This window comes from Phacochoerus africanus, chromosome 12 (genome assembly GCF_016906955.1).
Source record: "Phacochoerus africanus isolate WHEZ1 chromosome 12, ROS_Pafr_v1, whole genome shotgun sequence".
NCBI classification, from domain to species: domain Eukaryota; kingdom Metazoa; phylum Chordata; class Mammalia; order Artiodactyla; family Suidae; genus Phacochoerus; species Phacochoerus africanus.
Window position 1 is genome coordinate 60,422,744 of NC_062555.1, and position 18,844 is coordinate 60,441,587.

At 37.0% G+C, this 18,844-nt stretch overlaps 1 protein-coding gene across 1 annotated transcript in view; it reads right to left on the reverse strand.

Moving 5' to 3' along the window:
* MALRD1 (MAM and LDL receptor class A domain containing 1) overlaps positions 1-18,844 on the reverse strand; it is a 600,618-nt gene that overhangs the window by 339,540 nt on the left and 242,234 nt on the right. The window contains exons 26-27 of the mRNA XM_047755391.1: positions 5,504-5,751; positions 1,202-1,493 (exon numbers count right to left, since the gene is read on the reverse strand). Coding sequence (XP_047611347.1) covers positions 1,202-1,493; positions 5,504-5,751 — 540 coding nt within the window. The remainder of the gene's footprint in view (positions 1-1,201; positions 1,494-5,503; positions 5,752-18,844) is intronic.

Consider the following 18,844-nt stretch of genomic DNA (forward strand, 5'->3'; position numbering starts at 1 on the left):
CAGAAATTTCCTCTTAGCCAAATCAAAGCATTCCCTTTAAAATGAATGAAGAACTTAAGGCAGTAATGAAAATATACCCTGTTCCATCCGCCATGTTGAAAGTCAATGCAAATAAATTAGTTCCTCCTTCTTAAAGCACTTTTGTTTTTGCTAATTATGATATACAATTTAGAGACAAAAAGAATGATACTTTATTTTCTACACTAAACTCATGGTTTGAATATTAATAGATGACATTGATAAAAATTGCCCTGTTATTTTAACATTTACTGCATTTATTTAATTTCATACCACTAACATGTGAATTAATGCCACTTGCTATTTCCACTTGTTACATTTTCACTGCATATACTATATTGAACATCTACAACCCAACATTCCAATACAAATCTTTAGACAAATTACAAAAGGACATTTTAGATTAAAAATGTAAATGATAACATCTAATTAAAATTGAATAAGTTTGGAGTTGTCGTGGCGCAGTGGTTAACGAATCCGACTAGGAACCATGAGGTTCGGTCCCTGCCCTTGCTCAGTGGGTTAACGATCCGGCGTTGCCGTGAGCTGTGGTGTAGGTTGCAGACGCGGCTCGGATCCCGTGTTGCTGTGGCTCTGGCGTAGGCCGGTGGCTACAACTCCGATTGGACCCCTAGCCTGGGAACCTCCATATGCCGCGGGAGCGGCCCAAGAAATAGCAAAAAGACAAAAATAAATAAATAAATAAGTTTTGAAAAGTTAAAAAAAAATTGAAAAAGTTTGGTTTTGATTTTTTTTTTGACTGTGCCCTCGGCATTCAGAAGTTCCTGGGCCAGGGATCAAATCCATGCCACATCAGCCACCCAAGCCAAAGCAGTGACAACACTGGATCATTATCCCACTGAGCCACCAGAGAACTCCTTGATGTCCTTATATTTTTTTTTAAGAGTGAACCGATATTTATTAAGGATTGAATTCTGAATCGGACTGAAAATTGACAAAACTAAGGACTCGGGAACTGATAAATATACCTAAAGCTTGGAGAAAATAGTAGAAGACACTGTTATGAACAATAAAGCCTTGAAAGATAACTTTTTAGATTCAAGAAGATTTTTTTTTTATGAAAACAATGATTTACTAGATGTTTATATCACTTTTGTCCCATGTCCTTCCTCATCACCTACCACTCTAGAAAAATACCAAACATACACACATTAAAATGTACCTTTTGGAAGAGGCACTGTGGGTTCTTCTTTCATGGAGTGATGAGAGATTAGACAATTCTTTGTAAGCACGATGTCATCTAGTGCAATATCACCATGGAGACCTTTCCCAACTCTGCCTTCAAATTTGAGTTGGAAGTCCTCATCTCCAGACAGAGATAGTTCTCCCCGCCACCAGAAATTGCCCTGTTCTCCAGTGAGGTTAAGTAGAACCTTCATTTGGTTTGAGACTGATACCTGGATCAAAGTGAGGGCTCCAATGCCGTTGCCATACATGTGATAATGAAAAATGATCTGTAACCAAGAATCAGAATATTACATATTAATTATAAAATTTAATTCCACCTCATTTTCAATTATATTAATATCATATATCAATTATATCATAAATCTCCTTTATTAACAAATTGCAGAAGGAAAAGTAGATCTGTATGTTCTATTGTTCTATGAGAACACTACCCTTTTTTTTTTTGTCTTTTTGTTGTTGTTGTTGTTGTTGTTGCTATTTCTTGGGCCGCTCCCGCGACATATGGAGGTTCCCAGGCTAGGGGTCCAATTGGAGCTGTAGCCACCGGCCTACGCCAGAGCCACAGCAACGCGGGATCCGAGCCGCATCTGCAACCTACACCACAGCTCACGGCAACGCCGGATCGTTAACCCACTGAGCAAGGGCAGGGACCGAACCCGCAACCTCATGGTTCCTAGTCGGATTCGTTAACCACTGCGCCACGACGGGAACTCCAGAACGCTACTCTTGAATGAAGTGAGGCCAGCCTTCAAACATATGTTGCGGTATATGAGACTACAGTAAGGACCAAAGAGAAGCGGAGTTGAAAAAATGAGAAGAGTCCACATCCTTTCTGTGACTTACAAAAGCAGAATTTCTCCATAAACTCTTAAAGTCAAAGGAATAAAAATATTAAGAAGGGATGTATTATATAGGAAAACTTTTCATGATTAAGAAACATTAAACATTAAAAAAAATGTTTTTGATCTCATGAAACTTGAATCACGTTCTTCAAAAGAGCAGAGTACTCAATCACTTATTCTATCACATCCTTGCCCTCAAAATACATTTTCAGGTCTACAAGATCCTCAAGGCTCTACTACATACAGAAAAAACACTAGAATAACAATTTCCAAATTTTATTTGAAATGCTTCAGACGAGCAGACTGGGAGCCCCCCAAGTAAAAATTAAAATAAGTATTTCCAGGGATTAATGTTTCAATGCTTCAAAGACAGAGTTTACCCAATTTTTGCTGTTTGTTACACAGATAAAGGACATCAGGGGAAATTCTAGGAGAAGACTAAGAGGTAGGAAAACAGAGAATCAGAGTGTATCTAAGCTTTTGTCATTTTTATGAATGAAAACAATAGTGGTGGAATTGTCACACAGGAAAATGACATTTTTGCAACACTAGAACTCATGGATATTATATTCTGGAGAAAGAATATGAACATGTTTGAAAGGTAAAGGATGTGATTAAACCATATATGTAACACATACTTTGAAGAGCATCAAGAGTAGGTAAGCCATGTGAAGTGACTCTGCAAATTTCCTAGCTGATGAAAACTTCAGGTATTATTCTATGATCCAGCAATTTTTCTTCTCCTGATTAACCCATTAATGTTAGGAAACATGAGCTCCGTGACCACTATGGCTTGTTTGGGGAGGACTGGTCAAAACTGGGTGGCATAGAGTGAGAGACAGAAAGGATCCAAGGCCAGCCTCTTGAGCAGGGTCAACAGGCAAGAGAGGAATCTACCCAACAGGCATATCACACATCTGTGTGGACCACTGTCAGTCACAGACTTGGTCTTCCCAGTATTCTGCCTCATTTTGTCTTCTTACTTGTGCAGAAAACTTAAAGCATATACTTTATGTCACAGTAAACACGTCTTTACCTTCTTGAGGCCATTTTCTAAATGATGCCATTGGGTGGACATGCAAACAAACATCTAAACATGACATTTGTAGAGAACAACCTGATGACAACGGGGGACAACACTGAATAAAAATCTGTTGAGTATTGAATTCTTATTTTTTTATTTTTTATTTTTGGCTGCGGCTGAGACATACAGAAGTTCCCAGGCTAGGGGTCAAATCAGAGCTGTAGCCATCGGCCTACGTCAGAGCCACAGCAACACCAGATCTGAGCCATGTCTGCAACTTGTACCACAGCTCATAACACCACCAGATCCTAAACCCACTGAGCGAGGACAGGGATCAAACCCACGTCCTCATGGATACCAGTCGGGTTTGTTACTGCTGAGCCACACCAGGAACTCCTGAATTCTTCTAAAGAGGCATTTTCACCAGAAATTTCAGTTCCTCAGAGGTTTGATCTCTGCCCTCATCAATCTCTGTCTGTGTTCCTCTCTGCATCCTACTCACTCCTCAAAAGGAAGAAAAATCCCCAATTTGATTTTTTTTCTGCCTGAAGACATTCCACAAGGTCAAGTGACAGAAAGGATTTTCACAGAAATTTGGGATAACCTGATAAACATATTTTTTATATATGAGAGACCCAATCATTCCCAGCATGACCTTTCCTTACTTCTTTGTATTCAATCTATATCATAAATATTCATAAAATGAACCATTCATCATTAAATTTTTGACATTTCTCCTAGCCATACTTCATTATTCTCACACACATACTTAAAACAGTGGGGACTATAGTTCTTGATGAGTGATATCCTCAGTTACTAGAAAAGGAAAAAATAAGTCTTTTGAACATTCTCGGAAGCAAATAGAAAAGCTTAAAAGTCAAACTGAAATTTAACATACTTCACGTTTAAATTTTAACTAGCATTTTAAGACTAGAACTGACTTGCAAATTTCAGAATATCTATGGATAGACAGAGATTTATTGATACACACTCAACATATATAAAATCTGATATGCTGGGGTTTTACTTTTGAGAAAGTATCGAGTAATTTGGAAGACATCAAAAACAGACAAAAATATATTTGATTAAAACTCAACTGTTTACCAAACTAATTAAAGTTTAATGTAATTTTGTATGATTTATTACATTTATTCTGAACTGTGAACAGTTATGTCCCTAAAACTCTGATCACATCGCTTTCTTGCAGAAAATCTGTCAAATGTGCCTGAAGAGAGATGAGATGACTCCATCACAGTCCAACTATGACATCAACTTAAGATGAGACAGAAAAGCTCTTAGGACACACTAAAGGTTTGCCAAGTATTAGACTAGGACAATGGTCAGATGTGAAGAATGGTCAATATAAAACAGAGCAACAAACACCTGTAATAGGTAAAGGTAGAGCTGGGAGCCTTTGAGCAAAGATGGAATGTGTATCCTTCCCAGGGTAAGGGCTCTCAATTTTGTGGAGACAGATACATAAGAATATTACAATTTGAAGACAATAAAGATTTAAATCATGTTATTGTCTCCCAGCCTGATCCTTTGATCAGCTAGCAACTTTCTGGATGTAATTTGTTATCCTTTAAGTGTTCAGACATTGGGGAATACACCAGACAGAATACATATGTTGGGATCTTACGGAGATTGCATCTCTTGCCACAAATATAAGTAAATGGCACATCTATTCACACATTAATCTCTTATAAGCAAGATCCTGTGAAGTCATCTCTGAGTGTTTAATTTATATGTAAGGCTAAATTTAGCTCCTAGCCTCGCTGACTCAAGTCCTTCTTGGAAAAAAAAAAAAAAATCATGCAAGCAATAAATAAAGGAAAGCGAAGGAACTTGCAAATGCATAGTCATCATATGAAGATCCAAACAACTCTATTTATACTTTAAACACTCTGCAAATGTTCACTTAAAATTTCCACAGGGAATTTTTTCTTCCTTCCTCCAGAAATTCTACTTTCTGAAGAGTCAATTTCAGTCTTTCCTTTTCTGAGAAGAATTCCTCAATCATTTTATCATGGTGCCAACCAGGACAAACACTAATTCTTGGAATTATTTAATCCATATATACTCCTCTTTGTTTAATTCTCTTTCTGATGGAGAAATTCCCATAACTCCAATAAGTACTAAATTCCTTGAATGGATGCCATGGTAATTTACTTCTTTTGTCCTGTCATGGTTTTAGATAGTAACTATAACATTTTCCAATGGTTTCCAAAATTGATACCTTATTCCAACAGGTCTTCCCTTTCATCCTTACCTCCCTTTATCCCGCCCATTCACATCTTCCAAGTTGAATAACCTTCAAACTCATTTTCTGGTCTGGGCCTGGCCATTCCATTTTCTATATTTGACTCTCTCTGGAGTTGTTCATAATACCTCTGGTTTGCTTCCATACCTTGCAGTTTTTGCTTCTGCTACTTATGACTGGGCTGGAAATGCTGGCTACTTTCAAGGGCTGCTGCAGGAACAAGCTCTTAATAAAGATGTAATGACCAGACATATTCCGCAAGGTGTGATCAGCAGTGGGCTCTGTGCCCATAGCAGGGATGGTACTGGCCTTCAGACTCCAGTCAATGTCGTCACCTTGCTCCTGCTCCCAAGAACAAAGATCAAATTCAAAATCACAGCTCCCTCTGGAAGTACCTGGAAAACATTTCCCAATATATGGTGGAGAGAAAGAGGAAGTTAGCAGATAAGCCATGAAATTCAAAATTAGAGTATGATTGCCACATCATGTAATAATCAAAACCTCACAATATTATCCTGACAACAACATTAACACAGAATATTTTAGTTTGTTACACACAGTTATCTCAATGTCTTTTGTGAGTTTATTTCTTCACCTGTCTGGTCCCAATGTCAGAATCCATGAGCCAATATCTTTAGCATCCCACACATTCCCTCCTCCAAATACTTATTTGGCCAATGTAATTTATTTCTTCTCTCTTCTCATCTTAGCTTCTCAGATCTTGGTAGGAAATTTAGGAAGTTTATTTTTCTGTAATACAGTGTGGCTTGGGAAATGCTGCCTAAAGCAAAAGTTATTAATCATTGTAATTATTATTTTTTTTAAATAGAAACTCATTTTGGAGATAAAAGTATGAAACAGAAAAGGTTAAAACAAATGATTTAATTTATTACAGTAAGTTGCGGAAATTAAATGTGTTTAGTTGCATTAAATACCCACAACCTACCGGGTATTTTAAGAATATTTTATTAACATTGCTTAAGTTTTTCTTCCATTTCCCGGCTAGGCAGAATTCTTGAGTTCAACTATGTCTTAATGGATTTTCTCCCTGCTGGATCTATCCATTTCTGATAGCGGGGTGTGGAAATCTCCGAGTATGATGGGGGGTTCTTCTCTTTGTGGTTATCTAAGTTTTTGTTTCACATAGGTTGACATTCCATTACTAGATACATACATGTTAGAGGTTGTCACGTCTTCTTGGAGAATTTGACCCCTTTACTATTAAGAAAATGCCCTTGCTTATCCTTGGTAATGTTCCTTGCTATTATTCCTGTTTTCTTCTGACTAGTGTCACAGCATGTATTTCTCCATGCATTTGCTTTTAATCTATAAGCATCTTGATGGGTTTCTTATAGACATGTAGTTGGGTCTTATTTTTGATCCACTGTGAAAATCCATCTCTTAATTTGTACATTTGGACCTCTCCTGTTCAAAGTAATTATTGATAAACTTGGATTAATAGCTACCATATTTGATACTGTTTTCTATTCGCCCTGTTCCTTGTTCATATTTTTGTCTTCTGTTTTTTTTCTGCCTTTAACTGATCATTTTATATGATTTTATTTTTTTCTCTTTTCTTAACCAATGGGTTATACATTTTGTTTTTTTAAACCTTTTTCAGTGCTTGCCCTAGAGTTTACATTTTTTTATTCAGTTGAAATTATCAATAATTACAACTCATCATCTTGTTTGTAATCTGAACTCTTGTCTTGGCTAAGAATATAAAATAAAATAACTAATTCAGTTGTCCTTATGTAAGAAAATTTAGCAGCCCATGAGGACCAGATTTCCATAGAAACCAGCATCTATAAAGGCTATTTGTATAAGGAAATAATATGTGTGGCTGAAAAAGAGTCTTGAATTTTTTTAATAAAAATCATATAAATACATGAATCTCAATAATGTAAAACATATTTTTGCTTTTGATATTTACTATAGTCTCGAAGATATGTTTCCTTAGAATATTTAGTTTTAACATACCAGTGGGGAAAACACAAGTAGGCATTAGTTGTTTGAATTTCATATCACTGTGGTAAGAGGAAGCAACCTATAATTTCATTTTCAACAATTTCCCATAGGTGCCAGGTGAGCAAAAGCAGCAAACAGTCTTCTGTGCAGATGCCAACTCCTGGCATTTTATGGAGCAATTAATGCCGGTGCCAGACAGGTGTGCCAGCAGAAAGAAAATGATCACCTTTGTCTGCAGCTGGATCATCAAGCAAACCAGTCTATCCCTTTCTAAGTGCTATAATTTTTCCATCGATCAATATCTTCTTAAGAATAAAATTATATTTCTTTTTTTTTTGTCTTTTGTCTTTTTTGTTGTTGTTGTTGTTGTTGCTATTTCTTGGGCCGCACCCGCGACATATGGAGGTTCCCAGGCTAGGGGTCAAATTGGAGCTGTAGCCACCGGCCTACGCCAGAGCCACAGCAACTCGGGATCTGAGCCGCATCTGCAACCTACACCACAGCTCACGGCAACGCCGGATCGTTAACCCACTGAGCAAGGGCAGGGACCGAACCCGCAACCTCATGGTTCCTAGTCGGATTCGTTAACCACTGCGCCACGACGGGAACTCCTATATTTCATTTAAAACATAGTTTTGAAAGAACATTAACTTCATGCCTTTAAGGTCCTACTATCAAATTTCTAAGATTAAGGTATCATTTTATTCATTTATTCATTTCACATAATTTTTTTGGCCATGCTCATGTGTATGTGGAAATTCCTGCACCATAGCAGTGACCCCCCGTATGAACCCACCTATTCCAGTATGACCTCACTTTCTTTCATTACATCTGCATAGACCCTGATTCCAAATATGTCACATCCGCAGGTCCTAGGTGGAAATGGGGGGAGGGACACTACATAACCCAGTACTGGAATGTTTACATTTTTAAGGTAACCCTCTTGGGATTTTAAGGTATATAATCTTTTATTACAAAATAATTATAAATTTCTAAGAGAGAAGATCTTAGAAGTTCTCAATACAAACACAAAAAATTTTGTAACTATGTAAGGGTAATCATTTTGGAATCAATATACTCATATTGTCATTATGTTATACATCTGAAACAAATATATATGTAAAACATAATACATAAACTAATATTATATATCAATTATACTTCAACAAAAAAGAAAATAAATACAATATGATGTTCCCTTATTTCATCTTATGTCTTACATACTAACCAGAGCCATAAAAAGAGTACAAATAGTAGTATCAGTAGTGGATATTCTTTTTTTTCCTCATAAGCTTTTTTAAAAGTTTTATTAAAGTATAGTTGATTGACAAAGTTGATCATTTATGTTGTATAACAAAGTGCTACAGTTACCCATATACATATATCCATCCTCTTTCAAATTCTTTTCCCATATAAGTGATCACAGAATATTGGGTAGAGTTCCCTGTGCTAAACAGCAGGTCCCCGTTGGTTACCCATTCCATACACAATAGTGTAGGTAAAAAAATTCCGAACCCCTAATCCATCCCTCCCTGCCCTCACCTGTCTCCACTGGAAACCAGAGTTTATTTTCAAAGGCTTTTAGTCTGTTTCCATTTTGGAAATAAGTTTATTTGAATCATTTTTTTAGATTTCACATAAGCCATATCATAGGATGTTTGTCTTTCTCTGTCTGACATCACTTAGTATATGATAACCTCTAGGTCCATCCATATTGCTGCAAATGGTGTTATCTCGTTCTTTTTTATGGCTATATATTCAATTGTATATATGTACTACATGGTTCTTTATCCATTCATCTGTCAATGGATATTTAGATTGCCTCCATGTCTTGGCTATTGTTAATAGTGCTGCAATAAACACTGAGGTGCATTTTTTTGAGTTTATATTACTCAATGAATTTTATTACATTTAAGGTTGTACAATGATCATTACAACCAAATTTTATAGCATTTCCATCCCAAACCTTCAGTGAATCCTCCCACCCACCAAACTGTCTCACTTGGAAACCATAAGTTTTTCAAAGTCTGTGAGTCAGTATCTGTTCTGCAAAGAAGTTCATTGTGTCCTTTTTTTTTTTTAGATTACACATATAAGTGATTGCATCTGATGTTGGTGTCTCACTGTCTAACTTCACTTAGCATAATAATTTCTAGGTCCATCCATGTTGATGCAAATGCCATTATTTCATTCCTTCTAATGGCTGAGTAATACTCCATTGTGCATATGTACCACATCTTCTATACCCACTCCTCTGTCAATGGAAATTTAGGTTGTTTCCATGTCTTGGCTATTGTATAGAGTGCTGAAATGAACACCAAGGTACATGTATCTTTTCAAGTCATGCTTTGCTCTGGATAGATGCCCAGGAGTGCAACTGCTGGATCAAATGGTAATTTTATGTTTAGTTTTCTGAGGAATACACTATTTTCCACAGTGGTTGCACCAATTTACATTCCAACCAACAGTGTAATAGGGTTCCCTTTTCTCCACACCCTCTCCAGCATTTATAATTGGTAGAATTTTGCATGATGGCCATTCTGGCTGGTGTAAGGTGGTACCTCATAGTGGTTTTCATTTCCATTTTTCTAACAATGAGTGATGTTGAACATTTTTTCGTGTGTTTTTTGGCCATCTGTATGTCTTCTTGGGAGAACTGTTTAGATCTTCTGCCCATTTTCAATGGGGTTGTTTGTTTTTTTGGTATCGAGCAGCAGTTGTTTATAAATTTTGGAAATTAATCCCTTGTAAGTGGATTCATTTGCAAATATTTTCTCACATTCTGTGGTTGTCTTTTCATCTTCTTTATGGTTTCCATTGCTGTGCAGAAACTTTTAAGTTTAATGAAGTCTCATTTGTTTATTTTTGTTTTTATTGTCATTACTATAGGAAATGGATCTGAGAAGTTGCTATGTTTTGTGTTGGGCCTATGTTTTCTTCTAAGAGTTTTAGAGTATCTGGTCTTATATCTAGGTCTTTAAAGAATTTTCAGTTTATATTTGTGTATGGTGTTAGGAAGTGTTGTAATTTCATTCTTTTACATGTGGCTGTCCAGTTTTCCCAGCACCACTTGTTGAAGGGGCTGTCTTTTCTCCATATTCTGGCCCTCTTTGTCATGGATTATTGGCTGTAGGTGCATGGGTTTAATTCTGGGTTTTCTCTCCTGTTCCACTGATCCATATTTCTGCCTTTGTGCCAGTACTGTATGGTTTTGATGATTGTTGCTTTGTAGTATAGTCTGAAATCCAGGAGTCTGATTCCTCCAGCTCCATTTTTCTTTTTCAGGATGTCTTTGGCTGTTCTGGGTCTTTTGTGCTTCCAAATAAACTTTAAAATATTTTGTTAAAGTTCTGTGAAAAATGTCCTTGGTAATTTGATAGGGATTGCATTGAATCTGTAGATTGCCTTGGGTAGTATAGTCATTTTGACAATATTAACTCTTCCAATCCACGAGCATGGTATGTCTTTCCATCTATTTGTATCGACTTCGATTACTTTCACCAGTCTTATAGTTTTCAGAGTACAGGTCTTTTGTCTCTTTAGGTAGGTTTACTCCTAGGTATTTTATTCTATCTGATGCAATGGTAAGCAGGATTGCTTCCCTAATTTCTCTTTCTGATCTTTCACTGCTGGTATACAGAAATGCAGTCAATTTCTGTGTATTATATCCTGTGACTTTGCCAAATTCATTGATGAGCTCTAACAGTTTTCTGGTAGAGACTTTAGGATTCTCTAGGTATGGTATCACGTCATCTGCAAATAGGGATAGTTTTACTTCTTCCTTTCCAATCTTCATTCCTTTTATCTCTTTTACTTTCTGATTGCTGTGGCTAGGACTTCCAAAACTATGTTGAAGAGTAGTGGCGAGAGTAGACATCCTTGTCTTGTTCCTGATCTCAGTGGGAATTCTTTCAGCTTTTCACCATTGAGAATGATGTTCGCTGTGGGTTTGTCATATGTGGCCTTTATTATGTTGAGGTAGGTTCCCGCTATGCCCACTTTCTGAAGGGTTTTTATCAGAAATGGGTGTTGGATTTTGTCAAAGGCTTTTTCCGCATCTATTGAGAGGATCATATGGTTTTTATTCTTCAGTGTGTTAATCTGGTGTATCACACTGATGGATTTGCGGATATTGAAGAACCCTTGCATCCCTGAGATAAATCCCACTTGATCATGATGTCCAATCCTTTTAATGCATTGTTGGATGTAGTTTGCTAGTATTTTGTTGAGGATTTTTGCATCAATGTTTACCAGTGAAATTGGCCTGTAATTTTCTTTTTTTTGTGGTATCTTTGTCTAGTTTTGCTATCAGGGTGATAGTGGCCTCATAGAATGAGTTTTGGAGTGTCCCTTCCTCTGCAATTTTTTGAAATAATTTCAGAAGGATAGGTGTTAGCTCTTCTCTAAATGTTTGATAGAATGCACCTGTGAAGCCATCTGGTCCTGGACTTTTGTTTGTTGGAAGTTTTTAAATCACAGTTTCAATTTAAGTACATAAATTACTTGAAATTTAAGTAATTGGGGTGCATTTGTCTTTTCTAGTTCATCTGGATTTAGTCTTGGAAGACTGCACTTTTCTAAGAATTTGTCCATTTCTTCTAGGTTGTCTGTTTTATTGGCATATAGTTGCATGTAGTAGTCTCTTATGATCCTTTTTATTTCTGTGATGTCTGCTGTAAATTCTTTTTCATTTCTAAATTTTATTTTTTTATTTTTGTCTTTTGTCTCTTTAGGGCCACACCCATGGCACATGGAAGTTCCCATGCCAGAGCCACAGAAATTCCAGATCTGAGCCATGTCCACAACCTACACCACAACCCACAGCAATGCCAGATCCTCAACCCACTGAGTGAAGCCAGGGATCAAACCCGCAACACCATGGTTCCTAGTCCACTACACCACAATGGGAACTCCTATTTCTAATTTTATTGATTTGAGTCCTCTTTTTTTCTTGGTAAGTCTGGTTAAGTGTTTATCAATTTTGTTGATCTTTTCAAAGAACCAGATTTTTGTTTCATTGATCTTTTCTAAGGTTTTCTTTGTTTCTGTTTCATTGATTTCTGCTCTGATCTTTATGATTTCTTTCCTCTGCTAACTTTAGGTCTTGTCTGTTCTTCTCTTTCTAGCTGCTTCAGATGTAAAGTTAGGTTGTTAATTTGAGCTTTTTCTTGTTTCCTGAGGTAGGCTTGTATTGCTATAACTTCCCTCTTAGAACTGCTTTTGCTGCATCCCATAGGTTTTGGAGTGCTATATCTTTGTTGTCATTTGCTTCTAGGTATTTTTTAATTTCCTCTTTGATTTCTTCAGTGATCCATTGGCTGCTGAGTAGCATGTTGTTTAGTCTCCACAGGTTTGTGTTTTTTTGCAGCTTTTTTCTTGTTGTTAATTTCCAGTAGTACAGCATTGTGTCAGAAAAGATGCTTGATATGATTTTAATTTTCTTAAAGTTACCAAGGCTTGATTTGTGGGCCAGAATGTGATCTATCCTGGTGAATGTTCCATGTGCACTTGAGAAGAATGTGTATTCTGCTGCTTTTGGATGGAATGTTCTATAAATATCTATTAAGTCCATCTCGTCTAAAGATTCATTTAGGGCCTGTGCTTCCTTGTTGATTTTCTGTCTGGATGATATGTTGATTGCTGTAATTGGGGTGTTATTGTCAACTTTTCCCTTTAAGGTTGTTAGCAGTTGCCTTATACATTGCAGTGATCCTATGTCGGGTGCATAGATATTTAAAATTGTTATATCTTCTTCTTGGATTGATCCTTTGATCATTATGCAATGTCCTTGTCTTTTAAAATATTCTTTAAGGTCTATTTTGTCTGATATGAGTATTGCTGCTCCAGCTTTCTTTTGATTCTCATTTGCATAGAATATTTTCTTCCATTCTCTTACTTTCAATTTGTATGTGTTCCTAGAAGTGAAGTGGGTCTCTTAAAGACAGCATACATATGATTCTACTTTTTGTATTCATTCAGCCAGTCTATGTCTTTGGTTGGGGCATTTAGTCCATTTACATTTAAGGTAACTATTGATATGTATGTTCTTATTGCCATTTTATTCATTGCTTTGGATTTGTTTTTGTTGCTCTTTTTTCTTCCCTTCTTCTCTTGTTATCTCCTCTTGTGGTTTGATGACTCTCTTTATTGTCGTATTTGTTGATTTTTCTTATATGTGTGTGTATCAATTGTAGATTTTAGTTTGCGTTTACCGTGAAGCTTTGATATAGGAGTGTGTGTGTGTGTGTGTGTGTGTGTGTGTGTGTGTGTGTGTGTGAGATTGTTTTAAGTTGTTCGTCTCTTAATTCCAAGTTCAACTCCAGGGTCCTGCATTTATACCCTATTTTCTCACTATTTCTGATTTTGGTAGCATATTGTGTGTGGAAAATTTCCTACTTTTGCTGTATACACACCTTTACTGGTGAGCCTGGTCATTTGCAGTATTTTTGTTTCTAGTTTTGGCCTTTTCTTTTCTGCCTAAAGAAATTCCTTAAGTACTTTTTTTAAAGCTCGTTTTCTGTAAAGCTTTTGATTTCTCCTTCAAATCTGAATGAGAGCCTTGCTGGGTAAAGCAATCTTGGTTGCAGGTTTTTTCGTTTCATCATGTTAAGTATATCATGCTACTCCCTTCTGGCCAGCAGGGTTTCTGCTGAAAAATCTGCCAAAAAACTTACCGGGGTTCCCTTGCATGTTAGTTGCTTCTTTTCCTTAGCTACTTTCAATATTTTCTCTTTGTCTTTTAATTTTGGTCAGTTTGATTAATATGTGTGTCAGGGAGTTCTTCCTTGGGTTGATTTTATATGGTACTCGTGCTTCTAGGATTTGAGTGGGTGGTTCCTTTCCCATGTTAGGAAGTTTTTGGCTATTACCTCTTCAAATACTTTTTATATCCCATTCTCCCTCTCTTCTCCTTCTGGCACACCTATAATATGGAGGTTGGAGTGTTTAATGGTGTTCCAGAGTTCTCTGAGACTCTCCTCATTTCTTTTCAATATATTCCTCTTTTCTGTTCTGCATCAGTGACTTCCACTAGTCTGTCCTCCACCTTGCTTATTCATTCTTCTGCCTCCTGTATTCTGCCCTTGGTCGCTTCTAATCAATTTTTTATTTCAGTTATTGTATTTTGCATATCTACATGCTTAAGTTTTCTATCTTGTATTTCTTTGCTCAGTGTTTCCCATAAATTATCATTCTCTGTCTCCACTTTATTTCCAATGTCTTGCATCGTCTTCAGTATCATCAGTCTGAAGTCTTTTTCCTGGAGGCTGATAATCTCCAGATCACTTAGCTGTTTTTCTGGGGCTTTCCCTTGCTCCCTTGGCCTGAGTTATCGTTCTCTGCCTTTTCATTTTTATAGGTTTGGGCTGTGGTGTCCGTTTTGGCAGACAATAGAGTTACTGCCTCTCTTCCTTCTGATGTCTGCCCCCCGCCGCCCCCCGCCTTGTGGCTGAAGTTGGAACCAGGGGTTGCTGTAGGCTTCCTGATGGGAGGGACTGGTGCCTGCCCACTGGTAAGTGGCACTGATTCCTAGCCCTCTGGTGGGTGGGGTTTTGTCTCTGGGTGAGATTAGAGGGGGCTATGTGCCCGGGGGTTCTTTAGGTAGCCTGCTTACTGACGGGTGGGGCTCTGATCCCACCTGGATTATTGTTTGGCCTGGAGCTTCTCAGCCCTGATGAGTGGGGCCAGATTTTCCCAAAATGACCACCTCCAGAGAAACACACACTGATGAATATTCCCGAGAGCTTTGCCGCCAATGTCCTTCTCCCACAATGAGCCACACTCATCCCCTGTTTTCCCAGGAGATCTTCCAAGAACTGCAGTCAGGTCTGACCCAGATTCCTATGGAGCCTCTGCTTTTCCCTGGGACCAGGGCACGTGAAAGCCTGTGTGCACCTTTCAAGAATGGGGTCTCTGTTTCCCCCAGTCTTGTGGAGCTCCTGTGCACAAGCCCCACTGGCCTTCAATGCCAGATGCTCTGGGGGCTCTTTCTCCCAATGCCAGATCCCCAGTTGTGGGGACCTGATGTGAGGCTCAGAACTCTCACTCCTGTAGGTGCATCTCTGTGATAAAGTTACTTTCCGGTCTGTGAAGTTTCCCACCAGGCAGGTATGGGGTTGCTAATAGCATGGAATCGCCCCTCCTACCTCTTGATGTGGCCTGCTCTTTGTCTTCAGGAGTAGGATGTCTTTTTGACAGTTTCCAGTACATTTGGTTGAAGGTTATTCAGCAATTGGTTGTAATTTTGTTGTTTTTATGAGAGAAGTTGAGCTCCAGTCCTTCTATTCTGCCATCTTAATCCCATCCCTGTATATTCTCCACATATATACCCAGGAATGGGAGCACTGGATATTCTTGACATGATTTTGATTTTAATGGGGACACTTCATTGTTTCCTTTTTTTCCCTTAATTTAAACCTTTTATTTTTAACTCCATATTTCTTTCTTTTCCTTCTTTTTATGGCCACAATTGTGGCATATGGAAATTCCCTGGCTAGGGGTCAAATTGGAGCTGCAGCTGCCAGCCTATGCCACAGCCATAGCAACTTAGGATCCTAGAAGCATCTGTGACCTATGCCACAGTTTACAACAATGCCAGATCCATTACCCACTAAGCAAAGCCAGGGATGGAACTTGCATCTGCGTGGATACTATGCCAGGTTCTTAACTCACTGAGCAACAAGGGGAACTCCTCCTTTAATTTGAGACCATTTTAAAGTTACACAATTCTATGTATAAGAAGTGGTTGTTAACTTTAAATGAATATTTTCAGCATGTATCAGTTTATTGTGACATTTTTCAGTGACTGATTTGGTTACATTAACAGTTTATTACGTTAAAATATTCTTTACATGTTCTAAGATCCTCATCTTAAACATGTGACATAATTACTACTGAACTTTGTTTACTAGTATTTTCAGTTTTGCACATTTATATTCACAGAGTTTTTACTATAGTTTTCTTAATTTTCTAATTTCTGGAGGTTTCATTATCGGTGATATATTAGCTTCATAAAATAAATTCTATCATTTCATGTGGTTGGAATAGTTTCTTTGGGAATTATCAGTTCATTAAAATTTGATAGAACTCAGCAGTATCTATCCCAGGAGATGAAATTAGATGACATTTGTTGATAACTTTATTTGATAGTTAATGGTCTATTCAGGTTTTCTGCTTCATTAGTTGAGAAAAATTAACCATTTCATTGACTTTTTCAACCTAGTACATTTATTTATCTCCATATGCTTATTAATTCCCCTTTGGCAAACTTACATTTGTTTTTCCTTTTATAAAGTTAAAAAATTGGTGTTTTATCTATGCTAAAAATTAGGACTATTTTATTTATCATGAGGATTACTTTTGACATGTTAATATTTATTTCTCCTGATTTTCTTTTTTTTCTTTTTCTTTCTTTTTTTTTTTTCTGTCTTTGTCTCTTTAGGGCCACACCTGCAGCATATGGAGGTTCCCAGGGTAGCGGTCTAATCGGAGCTGTTGCTGCTGGCCTACACCACAGCCACAGCAATGTGGGATCTGAGCCATATCTATGACCTACACCACAGCTCACAGCAATGCCAGATTCTTAACCCATTAAGCGAGGCCACGGATGGAACCCACAACCTCATGGTTTCTCACTACATTTGTTTCTGCTGCACCACAACAGGAATTCCTCTTGATTTTTTTAATATGACATCATTCTTTGTAACATTTTACATTGAAATTATTTCAAGCTTTATGGATAAGCTTCAAGAATAGTATGTGTATTTCCAGCTACACTTGAATTAAATTCACAAATATTTGTAATTTCCTCATTTGTTCTATATATGAATAAGCATATCTATATATGCATTTTCAGAAGTATTTGAAATTGATATTATTGATACTTTCATGTTTCTTTCCTATAAATGAGGATATTTTCATTTTTAACCACAGCAAGATCACAAAACCAGAAAATGTGACATTAATGCTAGTATCTAATGAAGTTTCCATTGTGGCACAGCTTGGGTTGCTGTGAATGTGCAGGTTTTATTTCCAGGCCAGTGCAGTGGGCCAGTGCTGCAACTGTGGCAAAGGTTGCAGCTGCAGCTTGGGTTCAATCCTTGACCTGGCATCTTCCATATGCCATGGGTATAGCCATAAAAATAACACATTGATTGATTTAAAAAAACATAATTCTCAGTTTTTTTAAAAAAGTACTATCTAATCCCTATTTCATATTTAAATTTTTCAATTATCCTCCATTAAGTCCTTTATAATTATCTTTCCCCTGGTTCAGAATCCAATCCAAGATGTTACATTGCATTAAGTTGTCATGAATCTTTATTTTCTTATCACAAGATTTCTTCAAACTTTCTTTCTTCCTTTGCCTGGATATATCCCATGAGAGCAGGCCAGTTATTTTAGGAAGCACTTGAATTTGAGTTTGTCTGAGGAATCCTTATGATTAGATTCAGATCATGCATTTCAGCAGGAATACCCTGGAAGTAATCATAGGTCCTTCTCGTATCAGGAGGCAGGTTTTAATTTGTCCTAATATCTTTGGTGTTTACTTTGAACAACTAGTTAAGGTGGCATCAGTCACATCTCTCCACTAAAAAGTAATATTTCCTTAATTAATTATTAATTTGTATGCAAACACAGGTGACTATGAAAATATGCTGCCCTTGTCAAGTATTTAGCAATTCATTCAAACTCCCACTAATGATTTCCTTCATCCCTCCCTCCCTTTCTTCCCCTCTTTTTTTCTTATGCTAAGAACACTTAACATGAGACCTACAACTCCTAAAAAAATTTTGTGTATAATACATCTTATTAATTATTGGCACTATGCTACATAGGTCTCTTGATACATTTCATCCTGTATACATAACTGAAACTGTGTACCCACAAAATAGCAAGTCCCCATTTTCCCCTTTTCTGCAGTTCCTAGTAACTACCATGCTACTTTCTGCTCCTAAGAGTTTGACTCTTTTAGATGCTTCAGGTGGAATCATTCAGCTTTTTCCTTTTTGAGAATGGCCTATTTCATTTTGCATATTCCAGGTTCATTCATTTCGCCATATGTGGTAGGTCATATATTCCTTTTATGGCTGAATAATATTCCATTATAGGTACATGATACATTTTCTTTATTCATTCATACATCAGTGTACATTTAGATTGTGTCTATATCTTATTGTGAATAATGCTGCAATGAACATGGGAGTTTAGATATCTCTTTAAAGTCTAGGTATCAATTACTCTGAATATATACTCAGAAGTGGGATTGCTAGATTATACATTCCACTGATTATTTTCTAAAATCTTCATTCCACATAAATTGATTTCTAATGTAAAGACCTTTGCCATCACTTTATTTCAATAGTTATTTAGTTATACTTACATTATTTTTAATTTTTATTAATCAAATGAATTTATCACATCTGTAGTTGTATAATGATCATAACAATCTGATTTCACAGGATTTCCATCCCACAGCCCTAGCACATCCCCCCACCCCCCAAACTGTCTCCTCCGGAGACC